Source organism: Capricornis sumatraensis, chromosome 1 (genome assembly GCF_032405125.1).
Source record: "Capricornis sumatraensis isolate serow.1 chromosome 1, serow.2, whole genome shotgun sequence".
Lineage (NCBI taxonomy): Eukaryota > Metazoa > Chordata > Mammalia > Artiodactyla > Bovidae > Capricornis > Capricornis sumatraensis.
Window position 1 is genome coordinate 172,667,042 of NC_091069.1, and position 20,562 is coordinate 172,687,603.

General features: G+C 36.4%; 1 protein-coding gene across 4 annotated transcripts in view; it reads right to left on the reverse strand.

Annotated features, from left to right (window-relative positions):
- The window catches only part of IQCB1 (IQ motif containing B1), a 40,624-nt gene that overhangs the window by 16,803 nt on the left and 3,259 nt on the right, over positions 1-20,562 (reverse strand). For all 4 annotated transcript variants that reach the window (XM_068974095.1, XM_068974076.1, XM_068974086.1 and 1 more), the window contains 6 exons: positions 18,321-18,432; positions 17,938-18,100; positions 15,964-16,093; positions 12,507-12,600; positions 7,208-7,307; positions 2,505-2,683 (listed from right to left, as the gene is read on the reverse strand). In XM_068974095.1, the coding sequence (XP_068830196.1) occupies positions 2,505-2,683; positions 7,208-7,307; positions 12,507-12,600; positions 15,964-16,093; positions 17,938-18,100; positions 18,321-18,420 (766 nt within the window). In that variant the 5' untranslated portion in view covers positions 18,421-18,432. The remainder of the gene's footprint in view (positions 1-2,504; positions 2,684-7,207; positions 7,308-12,506; positions 12,601-15,963; positions 16,094-17,937; positions 18,101-18,320; positions 18,433-20,562) is intronic.

Sequence of the window (20,562 nt, forward strand, 5' to 3'; positions counted from 1 at the left end):
ACTTCTAGATAGAGGTCTTTAAGATTTTCCACTGTCCTTAGAGTTCTGAGGTATTCACTTGTGAGATCTGATGCAAAATCTGCTTAGTCAATCTCTTTGATTAGAAAAAACAGAGAGAGTGGAGTCATTATGGTAAGTCAAAGGGTAGAGTTATATATATATTTTTTTCCTGTTCCAACATAAATACCTTACATGAGAATATTTTAAAGATATTGAATATATACTGAGTAAATGCCTATCCTGTGGAAGTACTGAAACAGGCTATTAGTTACTATTAATTAAAAGAAGTTATTATTAAATAAAAATATCAACAATGTATGTGATATGGGGTTAATTAATAGGCTCCTGAGCATTTATTATAGAAGTGTTATAACATTAAAATACTTCCATCCCAAATTAAAACTGAGTAGTAATGTAAGTTACAAAATAAGTACTATTTCTAAGGCATGTGAGTGTGTGAAGTCGTGTGAAGTTGCTCAGTCGTGTCCAACTCTTTGCAACCCCATGGACTGTAGCCTACCAGGCTCCTCCCTCCATGGAATTCTCTAGGCAAGAGTACTGGAGTGGGTTGCCATTTTCTTCTCCAGGGGATCTTCCCGACCCAGGGATCGAACCCGGGTCTCCAGCATTCCAGGCAGATGCTTTAACCTCTGAGCCACCAGGGAAGCCCATTTCTAAGGCATGGAGGAATGATTATTATTATGTATGTGTGCAATACACATAACCAAGAGAATGGGCTTGGAGTGTACAACTGAGCTTCCTTGGGGGCTCAGATGCTAAGGAATCCGCCTGCAATGCAGGAGACCTGAGATCCCTAGATAGGGAAGATCCCCTGGAGGAAATGGCAACTCACTCCAGTATTCTTGCCTGGAGAATACCCATGGACAGAGGAGCCTGGCGGGCTACAGTCCAGGGGGTTGCAAACAGTTGGACACAACTGAGTATCTAAGCACAGCATAGCAATGTATGGGTCTTTCCATGTCTTCTACTTTAAGACTCAAGTTCTCAGCAGTATTAATAACTGTAAAATATCTTGAGGAAACTGAGTAAGTTCTACTGTTGAGAAAAGAAAGGGAGACAGATTAAGATAGAATTCCTTTATAATGAACTCTGTTGGGCATTCACATTTCTACAGAAGAAATAAAATTACAGAAATAATATGTATCTAGCATAGTATCATCTAGAGAGTTTTATTACTGGCACTTCTCTCCCACAAAGTTCACAGTAATGACTCAAGTAAGCTAAGTCACTCACGTCTGTGTGTATTAAGTCACTTCAGTCATGTCTGACAGACTCTTTGCAACCCTATGGACTGTAGCCTGCTAGACTCCTCTGTCCATAGCATTTTCCAGGGAGCAATACTTGAGTGGATTGCCATGCCCTCCTCCAGGGGATGTTCCCAACCAAGGACTGAACTTGCGTCTCTTGTGTCTCCTGCATTGGCAGGCGGATTCTTTACCACTACTACCTGGGAAGTCCATTAAATATATCACATTGTATTCTAATTCTTGAAATTTTATATACAATATAGTTAGTTGCTCAGTCTTGTCCAACTCTTTGCGAGCCCATGGGCTATAGCCTGGCTAGGCTCCTCTGTCCAAGGGATTCTCCAGGCAAGAATACTGGAGTGGGTTGCCATTTCCTTCTCCAATATATAAGATAAATTATTATTATTAATATATAGTATAAGATACTTAATGAACTAGAAACCTATTTCTTGACCATACTGAATAAGAAAATATACTGTAATAAATTCATGACTGCCTAACAAAGAAATAAAAACTCACATTAAACTTTGCTTAGCAGTTGGGAAAAAAAAAAACCAAACGGAGTGATTTTGGATAAACTACCTACATGTTCCACACTTTTGTTTCCACTGCCATATAATGAGGATAGCAAACATCTCACAGCGTTGTTATGAAGATTAAATATTCTAATACACATAAGGTATGCAGAATAGTATCTGACATATAGTAAATGCTCAATTAAAGAAAAGCTATCATAAGGTAACGGTAATACACTGAACCCTTTCCTTCTCAAGTTTCTGAATTTTTATTCACATGATTTTGGGGGTGATGGGGATTTTTTTGTCTTTTAGGAAAGGCAGTATAGGAGGTAAAGAATAATTATTAAATGATGTAAAGATTAAAAGGCTGTCAGGCTCTCAAGCAAAGCTCTATTTTCTCAGTAAAAGTAGGGAAGATCACTGATCTTTTCGGTCATTATGTTATTACATATATGGCATATTCAACACACAATCTTTTGTGACGAAGGGAGCAAATTACTTATTGTAACCTCATCAATAAAGTATCATATGCCATCTGTTGAGATATGAAGATGGCTGGATTATATAGTTTTTCCCCTGAATTGTTACCTGTTGTGACAGAGTTTTTATCTGCACACTTTAGTTAATGACTTTTTCACAACACAGGTATTTTGTTTTCCATATACCATCAATAAAAATGTTCTTTTTAAAAATCTCAAGAAAAGAAAGAATGTATTACCTTTATAGCAGGCACTTAGTCTCAGTAAAATCAAGATTTCCTGATGGGATTCAGCCATCAACAGTAGTAGCTTTGTAGCAGTACCTCTTATGACTGGACTAGGAGTTGATAAAAGTTTGTAAACAACTTCATCTAAAATTGAATGAAGGATTTTCCCTTCTATTCTGAGTAAATCACCACTAATAGAATAAAAGAATAAAAAATGTACCATTACTAAATGATGCATCATTATCACAACAAATTAAACAAAAAAGGTGCAGCAACTTAATGTCTATGGCCTGATCCAGGAAATTAACCAATATTTTAAGTGGCTAGCTTAGTTCCAACAATACATCACATTACATCAACTAATTGAATTCTTATTGTATGTAAGCCACCACGCTAAGTAAAATAGTGAATACAAAGTAGTCAAAGAAACCTGCAATCAATTATCGGAGAAAGATTAATGTGCAAAATAGTTAACAGATGGTTCAAAAGTTTCAAGCAATAATAAAAGGAAAATCACAAGACAGTAAGTACATGGTTCATTGCTTAATGATGGATGAAGACAAACATGTTATAGAAAATCAATTATCACGTACTTAGGAGGAAATTTTTCTTTTAGTATTCCATCATTACACAACAACTTTATGTTGCATTACTGATGTCATGAAAAATTATCTGAAACTTAGAAACAATCAAAAGGGATTACTAGGTGTCCTTTTAATCACCCCATCAAGGAGTATATGATTTTCTAGGGGTATGTTCCTTTGATTATCCATTTATTACTGATTAATATATTTTGCAATTCTGTAAAAGTAGATATTGCATAAAAAGATGCTCAACATTGCTCATTATTACAGAAATACAAATCAAAATGACAATGAGGTATCACCTCATACCAGTCAGAATGGCTATCACCAAAAAATCTACAAACAATAAATGCTGGAGAGGATGTGGAGAAAAGGGAACCCTCCTGCACTGTTGGTGGGAATGTAAACTGACACAACCATTACGGAAAACAGTATGGAGATTCCTTAAAAAAACTAGGAATAAATCTACAGTATGACCTAGCAATCCCATTCCTGGGCATAGTCCCTGAGAAAATCACAATTCTAAAAGACACATGTACCCCAATGTTCATTGCAGCAATATTTATAATAGCTAGGACATGGAAGCAGCCTAGGTGTCCACTGACAGAAGGAAGCTGCGGTATATACATACAATGGAATATTACTCAGCCATAAAAAGGAACACATTTGAGTCCGTTCTAATGAGGTGGATGAACGTAGAGCCTATTATACAAAGTGAACTAGGTCAGAAAAACAAATGTCGTATATTAACGCATACATATGGAATCTAGAAAGATGGTGCGGTTGAACCTATTTGTAGGGTAGCAATGCAGATAGGACATAAGAGAACAGACTTATAGACATAGGGCAGTGGGGTGGGGAGGAAGGAGAGGATGGGATGTATGGAGAGAGTAACACAAAACATATATATTACCATATGTAAAACAGAGATCCAATGGGATTTGCTGTGTGACTCAGGGAACTCAAACTGGGTCTCTATAATAACCTAGAGGGGTGGGATAGGGAGGGAGGTGGGAGGGAGGTTCAAGAGAGAGGGGACATAGGTATACCTATGGCTAATTCATGTTGATGTTTGGCAGAAACCAAAACAATATTGTAGAGCAATTATCCCTCAATTAAAACTAAATAAATTTAATTATTACAAAAGAAGATGTAATAAAAAAGAATATGTATAAACACTAGAATATTACTCAGCCATAAAAATGAATTAATTTGAGTCAGTTGTAGTGAAGTGGATGAACCTAAAGCCTCATATACAGAGTGAAAGAAGTCAGAAAGAGAAAAACAAGTATTATATATTAATGCATATATATGGAATCTAGAAAAATGGTACTGATCAACTTAGTAGTGAATGACTTGTGGACACAGTGGTGCAAGTTGAGGGTGCGACAAACTGAGAAAGTAGTATTGACATATTTACAACTATCAGGGAATTTGCTATATAACAACGGGACCCCAGCCTGGCACTCTGTGATGACCTAGAGAGGTGAGCTGTGGGGACAGGAGGAAGGTTCAGGAGGGAGGGGATATATATAATTATGATTGATTCATGTTGTTGTATGACAGAAACCAACACTGCACTGTAAAGCAATATTCTACCAATTAAAAAAAGAAAAAAAAAAGTAGATGTTGGCTTGTAGAAAGCAAATAATGGCAAGGATTCTTACCTGAGAGCAATGCAAACAGACTCTTACTCAACAATATAAATAAACTTTTGTCCAGTTAGAAAAAATAACCATGAACGTTTATAACTGATATTCTCCACTATTCAGCTTTTGTGGAAAAAGGTTCTTCTGGTCCTCTTCCACCTTGTTTACAGATTTTTGACCTTTTTTTTTTTTTTCTCCTGTTTTCTTTGTAGGCTTTCCAGTACACCCCTAAAAGGTTATTCCCTAGGATTCCATTTTGGGCCAATTTCTTTTCTTACTCAATACATATTTTTCACTGAGCTCTTCTCTCATGTTTTTAACTATACTTTTTAGCCTGATAACTTGTAAGTCCATAATTCTAGTCCAGATCTCTTCCACAAGTCCTACTCACTGTCAGTGGACATTTGAGTTGTCTTGTCTTTGACTATTACAGATAAAGCTGCTATAAACATTTGTGTGTACAAATCTTTGCATGCACTCTTATTTCTCTGCCTGCTGAACATATCTGTCTATGTTGGACAAACCAATATTGAATCTATTTTGGCTAAGAAGAGGTGGCAAGAATACACAGAAGAACTGTACAAAAAAGATCTTCTTGACCCAGATAATCATGATAGTGTGATCACCCACCTAGACCCAGACATCCTGGAATGAGAAGTCAAGTGGGCCTGAGGAAACATCACTACAAACAATGCTAGTGGAGGTGATGGAATTCCAGTTGAGCTATTTCAAATCCTAAAAGATGATGCTGTGAAAGTGCTGCACTCAATATGCCAGCAAATCTGGAAAACTCAGCAGTGGCCACAGGACTGGAAAAGGCCAGTTTTCATTCCAATCCCAAAGAAAGGCAATGCCAAAGAATGCTCAAACTACCGCACAATTGCACTCATCTCAGTATGTGAAGAGGTACCAGAGATCAAATTGTCAACATCCATTGGATCATAGAAAAAGCAAGAGAGTTTCAGAAAAACATCTACTTCTTAACTGTGGAAAATTCTTCAAGAGATGGGAATACCAGACCATCTGACCTGCCTCCTGAGAAATCTGTATGCAGGTCAAGAAGCAAGTTAGAACTGGACATGGAACAACAGACTGGTTCCAAATAGGGAAAGGAGTACATCAAGGCTGTATATTGTCACCCTGTTTATTTAACATCTATGCAGAGTACACCATGCAAAATGCCAGACTGGATGAAGCACAGGCTGAAATCAAGATTGCTGGGAAAATATCAATAACCTCATATATGCAGATGACACCACCCTTATGGCAGAAAGCAAAGAGGAACTAAAGAGCCTCTTGAATAAAGTCAAAGAGGAGAGTGAAAAAGTTGGCTTAAAACTCAACATTCAGAAAATGAAGATCATGGCACCTGGTCCCATCATTTCAGGGCAAATAGATGGGGAAATAATGGAAACAGTGACAGACTTTATTTTCTGGGGCTCCAGAATCACTGCAGATGGTGACTGCAGCCATGAAATTAAAAGATGCTTGTTCCTTGGGAAAAAAGCTGTGACAAACGTAGAAGGCATATTAAAAAGCAGAGATGTTACTTTGCCAACAAAGGTCTGCCAACTCAAAGCTATGGTTTTTCCAGTAGTCATGTATGGTTATGAGAGTTGGACTATAAAAAACGCTGAGTGCCAAAGAATTGATGCTTTGGAACTGTGGTGTTGGAGAAGACTCTTCAGAGTCCTTTGGCTGCAAGGAGATCAAACCAGTCAATTGTAAAGGAAATCTGTCCTGAATATTCATTTGAAGGACTGATACTGAAGCTGAAACTCCAGTACTTTGGCCACCTGATGAAAAGAAGTGACTCAGAAAAGACCCTGATGCCGGGAAAGAATGGAGGCGGGAGGGCAAAGAAACAACAGAGGATGAGATGGTTGGATGGCATCACATATACTAGATGCTTAACAAATCCATATTGAGCTGAAAAAAAATCAATGATTTCAACAGTGTTTACTCTGCCTTTCTATTTTAACCTGGGAAAAATTGTCTGTTACTTCTTTTATACTCTAGAAGGGCATAGCACTTGGCAAATACTGAGCTTGCAGTCTGCTAAATAAGTACATGATTGTTCAGGCACTAAGTTGTGTCTGATTCTCTGCAATCCCATGAACTGCAGCATGCCAGGCTTCCCTGTCCTTCACTATTTCCTGAAGTTTGCTCAGATTCATGTCCATTGAGTCAGTGATGCTATTTGATTAGTCATTTATTATCGTGATCCCAATATTCTCCTTCAGATATCACAGTAATTTTTCTTCTCTAAGACTGAGATAGGGCTAAAATCTTAAGTTCTGAAATAAGATACAAATTCGATAATAAACTTTCTTTTACAGTATTTTATACTTTTTATATTCATTGAAAAATACAATGGTAATAACAAACCTTTTTAAATGTCATATACAATTGATTTTAGTAAAACTGGTAATGCTTCTCATCAAAAATAAAAAATTCTATATATTTTATAAAGCCAAGTCACCTATTGATCTGTAGTATGTTCTGTAGCACAGTCATGACTGTAGATCCTATTTGAACATTATCAGTTTGCAGTAAGCACAAGAAATGATCACTTTTCAGTACTAAAAAAAGAGAAAAAAAGAAAGATTACAATTCTATGATGATACAACTGGGATTTACTTGTATTTTCAAAACCAGATCAAAGCATAAGCATTTCTGCTAAACTGCCTGCCTTGATATACTTTGCAGTAAAGTTATACTTGGTTTTTCCATAACCATAATAAGGCAGTTATTCCATTTTTATGGACAGTTACAAATAAATACTAAGCTAAGAATGTATCGTTATCTTCCCTTAAATTAAAAATAAAATAAAACATATCCTTAAACTGAGTCTCCTTTTCTAACTGATTTCAGTGAAGACAATCACATTTTCTGTGAAAAAGAGAATATGAAGGAATAGCAATAGTTCAGACGATTATAATCAGCAGCTCATGTACTTAAAAATTTAACTGTTATATAATGTATCATATTTGCTAATACCTTGTCTTAAATAATAATAAAATCACTAACTACCCAGAAGAGTATTTGGTTTGTAATTTTTAGGTTCTGAACAGCCAGTTATGAAGATCTGGCACTACATGCTTATGCAAGTCACTTAACCTCTCAGAAAATCTTACCTCTTTCCCTGTAAAGTTAAAACTAACAACTCTCTCACAGACTACTATAAAATGTCCTAGAACAGGGTTGTTGTTATGTTCAATTGCTAAGTCATGTCAGACTCTTTGTGATGCCATGAAGCACACCAGGCTTCCCTGTCCTTCACTATCTCCTAGAGTTTGCTCAAACTTAAGTCCATTAATTTAGTGATATATCCAATATCTTGTCCTCTGTCATCCCCCTCTCCTCCTGCCTTCAGTCTTTCCCAGCATCAGGATCTTTTTCAATGAATTGGCTCTTCACATCAGGTAGCCAAAGTATTGGTGCTTCAGCTTCAGCATTGGTCCTTTCAATGAATATTCAGGGTTGATTTCTTTCAGGACTGACTGGTTTGATCTTGCAGTCCAAGGGACTCCCAAGAGTCTTCTCTAACACCACAGTTCCAAAGCATCAATTCTTTGGCACTCAGCCTTCTTTTATGGTCTAACTCTCACATCTGTACACGACTACTGGAAAAACCATAGCTTTGCCTAGACGGACCTTTGTCAGCAAAGTAATGTCTCTGCTTTTTAATATGCTGTCTAGGTTTGCCACAGCCTTTCTTCCAAGGAGTAAGTGTCTTTTAATTTCATGGCTGCAGTCACCATCTGCAGTGATTCTGGAGCCCCAGAAAATAAAGTCTGTCACTGTTTCCATTATTTCCCCATCTATTTGCCCTGAAATGATGGGACCAGGTGCCATGATCTTCATTTTCTGAACGTTGAGTTTTAAGCCAGTTTTCCTCTTTCACCTTCATCTAGAGGTTCATTAGTTCCTCTTTGCTTTCTGCCATAAGGGTGGTGTCATCTGCATATATGAGGTTATTGATATTTCTCCCAGCAGTCGATTTCTAGTTTGTGCTTCATCCAGCCCAGCATTTTGCATGGTGTACTCTGCTTAGAAGTTAAATAAGCAGGGTGACAACACACTATCTAAGTTTGCCTAGAAACAGTGTAGATTCCTATTAAACGTCAGTTAATAGTCCTTTGTTCATTAACTGACTAGAATTTTAATTAAAGTGGGATCAGGTATGCTGGAAAGGCAGCTCTGTGAACACTATCCTAGCTTCTACACATTTTTTCCTCTTTCAGTCTCCTGCTGTGGCTGCTAAGTCGCTTCAGTCGTGTCCAACCCTGTGCGACCCCATAGACAGCAGCCCATCAGGCTCCCCCGTCTCTGGGATTCTCCAGGCAAGAACACTGGAGTGGGTTGCCATTTCCTTCTCCATCAGTCTCCTGAGGGGACATATTTGATTTCTTTCACATACTAACTACTGTTCTTCATTTCTGTTTACATAATCCAATATTTCACTAGATACCATTTAAAAAAATCTAACAACTTCAAAAACCTGATATTATTAAATATTTTTATGGTTTTTTATTTTTCAATAGCAAAAAAATTCTCTGTAGCTGGGATAAGTGTATTTTTCTATTTTTGTCTACCTAAAGATGTTTATTGGAGAAGGCAATGGCAGCCCACTCTAGTACTCTTGCCTGGAAAAATCCCAGGAGCCTGGTAGGCTGCAATCCCCGGGGTCGCTAAGAGCCGGGCACGACTGAGTGACTTTACTTTCACTTTTCACTTTCATGCATTGGAGAAGGAAATGGCAACCCACTCCAGTGTTCTTGCCTGGAGAATCCCAGGGATGGGGGAGCCTGGTGGGCTGCCATCTATGGGGTCGCACAGAGTCGGACACGACTGAAGTGACTTAGCAGCAGTAGCAACAAAGATGTTTATTAATAACTCTTTAATTCTGAATTCACTGAAATCATGTAGTACGCAGTGTTTATATATCTTTTCTCTATTTTGGAAAAAATATGATAAAATAATTTGTTGAAGTTATTCTACTTTAATAACATTTATCTTATTATAAGATTTATTTTTGGAGAAGGCAGTGGCAACCCACTCCAGTACTCTTGCCTGGAAAATCCCATGGACGGAGGAGCCTGGTAGGCTACAGTCCTTGGGGTCGCGAAGAGTCAGACACAACTGAGCAACTTCACTTTCACTTCTCACTTTCATGCATTGGAGAAGGACATGGCAACCCACTCCAGTGTTCTTGCCTGAAGAATCCCAGGGATGGCAGAGCCTGGTGGGCTGCTGTCTATGGGGTCGCACAGAGTCGGACACGACTGAAGCGACTTAGCAGCAGCAGCAGCAGTATATTGTTTTCAAGTATAGTCAGATAACTATTTGGTCTCCCAACAAAAACTGATATTTGCCAATTTTTTAAAATTAAAGTTTCGAACATGTGTAAGAGTAGTATATATGACCCTGCATGTATTAGTCACTCAACTTCAACAATGATCAACTCATGGCCAGTCTTGTTTCACCTACCCTATCTACTTCTTGCCTCCCATTTTATCTGAAAGCAAATCCAAGACATCAAATAATTTTACCCAGAAATATTTCAATACATATTCCCAAAATATTATGTATGAATTATTAAAAAATAAAATATAGCCATTATCTAACCTAACTAATTATGATTCCCTGATTTTATCAAATATCCAGTCCCTGCTCCCATTGCCATTTTTTTGGTGAATTTTCAGAAGTTTATTTGAACTGGGATCCAAACAGGAGCCACACAATGTAACCGGTTATCTTTCAAATTTCTTTTAACTTATGGGTTTCTACTCTACCCTTTGGCCCCTTGCAACTGTCAACTGTCCTTTGAGCTTCCCAGTTTACTTTTGCTAACTACATTCAGTTATGTCAACTGTCCTTTGAGCTTCCCAGTTTACTTTTGCTAACTGCATTCCTCTGGCATAATTTAATGTTTCTCTGACCTTCTACAAATTGGTAGTTGGAGCTCCAGGATCAAAATGATTCATGTTTGAATTTTTGTTATATACATGTCATATGTGAGGTTATAATGAGACATTACAATGAGGCACTTCATATCTGATGTCTCTCCTTTTGAGATGTTGACAAGTGATAGATAATTAATTCATTAAAGGTTATAATATAGCATGATTCTATCATACCCTTTTCACTTATTAGCTGGAATATGTTTATAAAGAAAAAATTTTCCTCATCAATATGTAAGAAAAGGCAGTATAAATGATGGACTCTTTATTTATTACCATTTTTCAAAATGAATTGGTTCCCTAGCAGACTCTAATGCTAACTGTTTTTAATTGTGGCAGGAAATAAGTAATAAAAAGATTAGAGAAATGTCAATAATGATTGAATCTCAGTGATGAGTACAGAGGGGTTAATTAAACTATTCTACTTCCCATAGTAAAAAGGTTAAAGTTAATAATCTCACTCTATTGATGTGTTTTAATCCACTGTAGTTATTACCCTCATTACTTTTCAATTTTCCCATTTCTGGCTAGCAGAAACCTCCTTATGCTGGCTCCTGAGTCCTTTTCACAAAATCCTAACAGACTTTGACTGCTTCTTTCCTATCTAGTATTCAAGATACTTCTGCCTTACCTTGCATATTTTCTACCTCATACCTATATACAGTCAGCTATTTCTCCAAGGAAGTGGTTCTTTTGAGAGAAAAACTTACTGGACATTCTATTTAACACCTATTTTATTGGTGTTTTAAACTGACAGATTGACCTAAGAAATATTGTCACTTTTGTTATAGCTATTATTTTGAAAAGGAATATGGCATATTTAAAACTTTTTTCACGTATTCTGTCTCCTGCTGTCTTTTAACTAGGTTTTTAGTATTACACCATAGTGTAGCTAAGCACTTTACATTTTGGTAAAATAGTTCTTATAGTAGAGAAGTTTATAATAATATTTTTTTCATAAAGGGAAATGAACAGATAATGTTTCTTTTTTTTTTAAAGGAAGTATTTGAGCATGAGAGTAATTGCCTTTGGAAAATGGGAAATGGAGAGAGGTGTGAGGGCCAAGGACTGCGTTTGTGTGTTTTTAAATAATCCTTATGGAACTCGCTGACTCTGTAAATGATGTACATGCATAATTCTGAAAGTAAAAAATAAAATATTAATATTCAGCTCAATTTTTACTTTCTAAAAATATCAATGTTCTTATATTATTCCTATACATTACATTTTTCTTAGAGTAAATCTTTCAAGAAGGTAGGAACACTGTCACACTTATTAAAAATTATTTTTTAGTCTTAAGGAAACATAAAACTAACATATATTTATATTTTTCAATGTAAGTACAGAAATAGCCTATAAAGTAACTTTCCAGTTTAGTAAAATGTTACCATATAAAAGCTTAATCTTACCTCAATAGTTAGGCTGTGAATTAAATCATATCTATACTCTTTACATAAGGATTTCTGACACACTAAGACTAAAATACAACTGTAATCTTTGAAACAAACATAAAAAACTTTTCCCCTGGAATAAACTGTTAAAATTATTAAGCCTTATCTTAAATTTGCTACATAGAAAAAGCTAAGGAGAAAGTTTTATTTTAGCAATATTCCCCTTATGTAATATTATTGTTAATGTTGTCTGTTTAAAGCTGGAACATCCAAATTTCCCTTTACTTTTTGTGTATGGGGTTATTTCAATGTGCTTTTATTTAACTGTATTTAATGAAGTAGTTTTTAGAAAAAAAAAAAAATCAAACTGATAGCAAGTGACTCTACAATGACTATCAGTTACATTAAAAATCTTTTCTCTTACCATTTTGGATGAGTTGAACATGGCCTCCCAATAGCCAGAAGAGAGAATCAGTCACAACTTCAAAAAAGTGTAGTAATGCATCTTTTTCTTCACCCTTAACACACACACACACACACAAGAATTGACTTCACTGTAATTGTTTTAATTAATAAAAAGATAGACTTCTCTCTGGAGAGTCTTAGGACCAGGTTTTTGGATCTATCTTAGCTATTTATGAGGTATATAATCTTGAAGCTTTTATTTTCTTAATTTATAAGACTGTGGTTAAGGCTAGTAATACATAACAGAAATGATTGCTATCCAGAGGTCAAATGGGACAATAGAAGAAGCAAAAGAACTATAAGTTGATACACTAGGGATTTTTCGATACCAGTCATTCATAAGAATCATCTATGGAGTTTTACAAATATTCCTATGTACAGGTTTTAGTTCAAACATACTGAAATGTGAATCTCCAAAGTTAAAAGTCTAGACATCTACTTTTTACACAATTAAGTGGGTGACTTGGGTATGCAGCCAGGGTTGAACATCACTGCAATATGCACATATAGATGTCAGTATATAAAGCATTTAGTGTATTTCAGTTGTAGCTTCTACTCTATGACTCCATGAGAGCATGAGACCATGTTATTTAGCTCTCCAGAGTCCCTTGGACTGCAAGAAGATCCAACCAGTCCATTCTAAAGGAGATCAGCCCTGAGTGTTCTTTGGAAGGAATGATGCTAAAGCTGAAACTCCAGTACTTTGGCCACCTCACACGAAGAGTTGACTCATTGGAAAAGACTCTGATGCTGGGAGGGATTGGGGGCAGGAGGAGAAGGGGACGACAGAGGATGAAATGGCTGGATGGCATCACCGACTCGATCGACGTGAGTTTGAGTGAACTCTAGGAGATGGTGATGGACAGGGAGGCCTGGTATGCTGCGATTCATGGGGTTGCAAAGAGCTGGACATGACTGAGCGACTGAACTGAACTGAAACACCCATTATATACTATACACCCAGTGTCTAAAGCAGTTCAAACACACAGTTAAATCAATATTTATCCAATAAATAAATGACAATTTTTTTCTGCTTCTTTGCTTCTGGAAAGTAGAATGAGGAATTATTCTAGATTACAGTATGTGTCAAAGTGGGAAATAAACAGAATATATTCACACTTCTGTCTTTCCCTGGCCACATAATTTTACTGCCAAGTTAATATAAAGGCCATTAATCTCATCCACGTTCTGAATGTACTATGGCATAAAAGTAATAACAGCAAAAATATGATTGCTATGGTTACTCTTTATAATAATGAAAGCATTTTCTTCCTATTATTCTAGTGCAGGGTTAGATAGGTGCTTAAACAGACATGTACTAACAAATATAACAACAATCAAAAAAGAAAGAAGTGTCACATTAGATCAAGAATCCCTTTAGTCCAATAAACTGCCTTAGCCAGTTTCACTGAAAGAAAGGGCACATAATCTTCATTGCTACCAATCTCAAAGGATACTGCTGGGTTCCTAAAATTAGTACTTTCTTTTAAAAGTCCATCAGATAATGTCAACCTTAAATTCATGGCCTCTGAGACTGGTTAACAAAATTTATCCCGAAGTCACTTCAAAATTCTGGCATAGGTGCTTTCCTATTCTTAAAAATAGAATATATGTATGTATGAATGTGTGTGTGTGTATATATACATATGTATGTATGCCTGTATATATGTATATGTATATTTTAACAAGTTTTCAGTTTAGGCCATAAAATCCTATGTATGTCCCACTACGTACTCCACTACCAACATACCAACTAATTTTAAAATATATATATATGACTGACAAACAACTAGGTAGATAGAATTAATAGATAAGTTCAGTTTTCTTATTCTTTTTTGACAGCAGAAACAGAATTTTAATTAATTTTAAAACCAAAGTCCAAACTGTTTTGTTTTAGTCTGTGCTGCTGATGCCATGATAACCCATCAACAAACAAGTGCTACAGGAGGAACTGGATGGGCGCAGAGGCTGGGCCTTGAAGTCAAAGAAAGCCAGTCCTCCTGATCAACCAGCCTGTCTATCACACCAGCACCTGCTCCACTGGCACCTGAGTCACGGACTCAGACAGTAGCTTCCTGCCTGGATTCTGGACACTACTTCTGTGCCCTTATGGGCCTGTGCACTGAATCCTCTTTGTCTTGTCATCATCTTTTTATCCACCAATTTTAATTTCTTCTGTGGTCAAGGGGCCTTCTTTTTATTTTGTAGCTGATTTACTCCCTTTGATGGATATACTAAAAAAATTTTTATCTCTATACAAACACCATAATGTTTCCTAACAAATACGAAAGTATTATGGAAAGTATTGAAGGACAATATGAATGAAAATAATATAATTATTACTGCTTTTAAATGGGGAATATTAAAAATGCTTTGATGAAAACATAAAGCTTTCATAATGGTCTGAGCTCTTCATGAGATGGAAATTCATTTTACAAAGGAGGAAACAGAGGCAGAATGAAATCAAGTGATTTGTGTAAGAATCCAGAGTTAAGTTTTTGGCACAGCCAGAAAAAGAAATCAGATCCAGGGCTTCCCTGATGGTTCAGTGGTAAAGAATCTGCCTGCCAATGCAGGAAACATAGGACTGAAATGACACAGTATGTTATCTGACTATAACAGAATTAAATTAGAAACTGGTGACAATAAAATATCAAGAAAATCCTCAACTATCTGGAAACTAAGCGACATACTTCAAAACAATCCATGGGTCAAAAAAAAAGTACATATAGTATTCAGCATAATTCACTCAAGAAATATTTGTTGGACTGATATGAATCCAAATGTTTTGGATGAAATATTTTGACTAGAGAGGATCTGAATGAGCAAATAGAAAGTTTACCTTTATTCTTCTTTACCACTGGAGTTAACAAAGAAAAGCCTTGAGCTTAGAGAACAATACTTTCCTCTACTATTAATTAAAGAAGAAATTATGCTATGGAAATAAATATCTATGGGTGTTGCTCAAAAGTGAGTAGTAAAGCAGATACTTCAAAAAGCATAGTGTCGTACAATATGCTTCAGTCAGCACTGTAAAATTTTCAACTGTAAAGGTTTTTTTGTAGCTAAAATGTTTAAATCCATTACTCTAGTTGTTGTTTAATCACTAAGTCATGTCCAACTCTTTTATAACTCCATGGACTATATAGTCCACCAGGCTCCTCTGTCCATTGGATTTCTCAAGCAAGAATTATGGAACATGTTGCCATTTCCTTCTCTAGGGGGTCTTCCTGACCCAGGAATTAAACCCACATCTCCTGCCTGGCAGGTGGATCATTTACCACTGAGCCACTTTGGAAGCCACTCCAATTGTCCTTGCAGCCAAATATTGCACATCTGAAAAACAATGTGGAATATCATCTCAAGAATTAAACAGTTTTGGCTACAAACACAAACCCCTAAGTAAACAAACATACCTTAGCTGCGTTGATGAAACATGTTTGTAATCGCCTCCCCAAAACCAGAAAATTTTCTACAGCCGATGGAAGTAATTCATTGTAAAATTCTTCTGCATCTTCTCCTGGTTCCAAGCCCACACAGCAATGGCTGAAATAAGAGCATAAGTTTGTGACTCAGTTTGTGCCAATTACAAATTTTAGACAAATGCTAAGGCTTCTAGACACTGTGTCTTAATGAGAATTTTTAGTATCTTTCTTTTGTTGTCAAGCCAATAAAGAATTTTTAATGGACAGTTAGTGTAACAACTTTGTTAATAAGTAAACAGTGGTGTGAATTTTGCCTGTATTTAGAGCTAGGACGTCTATTTTCTAAAAATTTACTTGTCAGTTCTTCAGGAAACAAAATACACTTGGCTCACAATAAAGAGAGAGGCAAGTTTTTGGTGAATGGGCTACACACACTCTAAAAGCAATAGAATACCTTGAGAATTTAACTCGGGAATAACATATGTTAACTGATACATTTTTAGACATCAGACAGCTGAAAAATAGCTAGGGTAGTATTAGTCTACAAGGGACAGATTAGGAAATGGAACACTCTAATTTTATACCAATTCTTTCCAAGAGATCTCCTTTCCTAAAACCTGTGAAATATCTGATTGCATACTCCCTACATCGGAAGGACAAACAGCAAAAACTCTAGCAGACACATTACACAGCAGACAATGAAAGGTCATTTAGAGAAATGGTGGGTCCTCTTGAAACCATACATAAAGTCATCCCCTAGGTATGAAATGAGTATATTTAAAAGGTTCAATAATAAAGTATTTCTGCAAACTAATACCAAAAAAAGTCCCCAATCCAAGAACGGTCTCTATGTTTGTACTCTAATGAGTAAGTACTGATGCTTGAGGCTTGTGTAACAGTTACTACATATCGAGTATACTAAGAACTTAACTAATAGGTCCTTTTTTTTGCATATTGGTTCTGAAGGTCAAGAGACTTATACCCACATGCATCAGTTTCTCTTTTCCCTTTCATTTCTAAAGTTAATTAAAAGTACTATTTTTACTGAAAATGTTAATAAATGAAACACATTTTTGTACATTCATAACTGTGGATTTCTTAAGACGTGCAGTCTACTTCTGAGAGTCTAGCTCAATCAATATTTCCATGAGCTAACATATCTAACAAAACGAAGACATAAGGCCTTATTTACTTCAGGAAATAATCTTGAAAATTAAGGTATAAAAATATTATATACAGTTGTTAAGGTATACCTAATGGTATACCTTGAATCTGGCCTTTATCTATCTTTAATTATGAGTAAGCAGTTTCAAAAACTAAGATCCAATTAGTACTGCACATTTTCAGTTACTAATTAGGAAGTGGCTTAGACACTGGGAACATCTGGCTTATTTTATAGCCTCCTACATAAAAAAAAGATTTTGATCTCTTTTTCTCTTAATTTCTAGAGTGGCAGTAGATCAATATATGCTGCTTCTAAATTTATTGGCATGATTTGGGTTACTAATGAAATATAAATTTGAAATAGCTAAATCAATATACTGTGAAATGAATAGTTTCTGTATCTCTCCTGAAATGCCTTTCATTTCAGCACCTCTTTCATTCTGCCTTGTATGATAAATCCACATGATTGTCATCCCATCTCTACTGTTAAGTTTTTCCAGTATAGAGCCAGTGTCTTAATCTCTTTGTTTCTTCAATATTCTTTAGTCAATAAAGAGTCTATAAGGTCCTTGGGATTCAGTGGTGAGCATGAGACAAGATCACCATCTTCGCAGAGCTTATGGAGTGAAATTTTAGACAGTGAAATATTCACAAGTACAGTTAGGAACAATATACATCCATAACATACCATGGAAGCAGTTGTCAATGTTTGTTAGCAAGATTTTAAGAAAAGAAAGCAAATTTCAAAATAAGAATCTACTATATCCCTCAACAAAAAGCTGACTTATTGCTTCATTTTACCTTAATATCTGTGTTAGCTGGGAAACTGTAGTCCAACCACCCTGGATACGAGAACAATCTTGAGTGAGGACCAAGAGGCAATACTGAATGAGATCATAACAATATATATCTTGTTTGATTTTCTTCAACTCTGAGCTTCCTAAAGGTGTGTTGTTTATTATTTCTAAGGCGAAAGGAAATAAGTTAACTTATTTATGCTCAATAAATGCAAGAGCTATCTGTATTTCTGTAAGTTGAATAAAAACTAAAAATACATTAAAAATGAAGAAATCACTGCTTTATCACAATGTTAAGATTTCACTGAACAAATTAAAAACAAATGCTAATATGATAGAATTTGTTTTGTTACTTAAATTAGCCAATCACAAAAAAGATTTTCTTACCTTTTAACTTCAACAGTGTAACAGGGACATTCTGCTCAGGACTTTTTGCAACTTCAGCAGCCAGAGATAAGATTCTCGGGTCTGTACCTGTTGGCTTCATTTCTCATACCACCTATATTTAACAGAATCAGAAAGATAAAGGTCAACAGTCCTTAGTTAGGTCATCCCCTAAATAACATATGAAACATAAACGGCAATAGCTGGGCTTGGTTTGAAAAGTGAAAGTTAGATTTCTCGCATTTCTTCCTTATAGGAAGAAACTTGGATTTCTAAAGTTAGAGATTCTTATACCTTAGTGTTAACAGCTACAGTCAATTCAGTTCCGTCACTCAGTCGTGTCTGACTCTTTGCGACCCCAAGAACTGCAGCACGCCAGGCCTCCCTGTCCATCACCAACTCCCGGAGTTCACTCAGACTCATGTCTATCAAGTCTGCGATGCCATCCAGCCATATCATCCTCTGTCATCCCCTTCTCCTCCTGCCCCCAATCCCTCCCAGCATCAGAGTCTTTTCCAATGAGTCAACTTTTTGCATGAGGTGGCCAAAGTACTGGAGTTTCAGCTTTAGCATCACTCCTTCCAAAGAACACCCAGGACTGATCTCCTTTAGAATAGACTGGTTGGATCTCCTTGCAGTCTAAGGGACTCTCAAGAGTCTTCTCCAACACCACAGTTCAAAAGCATCAATTCTTTGGCGCTCAGCTTTCTTCACAGTCCAACTCTCACATCCATACATGACCACAGGAAAAACCATAGCCTTGATTAGACAGCTACAGTGGGTACTGCTTATTGTGCACTAAGAGTCCAAAACTGTGCTTGGTGTTTCACACTCACTCTCTCTAATCTGCACAACAGTACTAGGTTAGGAGTTCATTTTCTTTTATCATGAAAGAGAAAGTGAGCCGAAAAGAGCTAATCCAAGCCTGTGTGTGTAGCACACAGCCTGTGTGCCTGTGTGCTTAGTCGTGTCCAACTTTTTGAGGCCCCGTGTATAGCCTACCAGACTCCTCTGTCCATGGAATTTTCCAGGCAAGAATTCTGGAATTGCTATTGGGTTACCATTTTCTGCTCCAAGGGATCTTCACAACTCAGGGTTTGAACCCACATCTCTTGCATCTCCTGTACTGGCAGGTAGATTCTTTAGCACTGAGTCACCTGGGAAGCCCAATACAGGCCTAAGACTGCTATCATTTTCAAAGGTCTTCTTATAAGGCTGGCTCTTGGCTGGTGTCTAAGAACTTGGATTTCAGGAGGTTTCCATCAATTTCTTAATATTAGTGTAGCTCACTGGGCCTAAATAATGTGGTTTATGTTAAACACCTGCTTTCCTTCCTGAAGTCTGGAATTCTGGTATATGGTAGCAGAGGACACCTACATGACCATCCTCCAATAAATACTCTGGTCACCAAGTTGCTAGTGAGCTTCCCTGGTAGACTATACTTCAACACATTATCACAATTAATTGCAGGAAGAATTAAGCATTATCCTATGTGACTCCATTGGGATAGGGCTCTCTTGGAAGAGAATACCTGTTTTCCTCTGAACTTCACCTCATGTGCCTTCTCCCTTTGCTGACTTTATTTTGTGTCCTTGTAGTATCATAAATCATAGCTACGAATATAATTATATTTTGAGAACTATGAGCCCTCCTAGCAAATCACTGAACCTGAAGTTGGTCTTGGAGATTCCCAACACATAATTCAGAAATGTTATTATAAAATAACCAAAGCTTGTTTATAAGCAGTATAGTAAACAAAATCAATTATCTTTAAAAAAAATCCACATCCTAATTTAATTTGTTGCTAAACCTTTTCTTTAAAAAAAGTTTTAAGGCATCCAAAGCTCAAAGAAACCATAAAAAATTATAGATGTTATTTATTTATAATTAATAAAGGCTAACATAACATTGTTTACTTTGAATTAAGCACCGTGTGAAGTGCGTTCATAAGCATTCTCATTTAATCCTTATAACAGGACTATGAGGCAGAGCCTTTAATCATCTCCACTTCACAGATTAAAAAAAAAATCAAGTTTGAAGAAGAACCTTTCATCGTTCCACCACCCCTCCTCTATGTGGTAGAGTAAGTGTTCAAATACAGATCAATATGACTCAAATTTCCATATCAATGTTCATTATATCCCCTCCCACATAAAAGAGAAAAAAACATGAAACATATTTCCAAAAACCTATTTCTAACTCACTTTTTATGCTAATACTCTTCATAACTGGCACCATAGTTCAC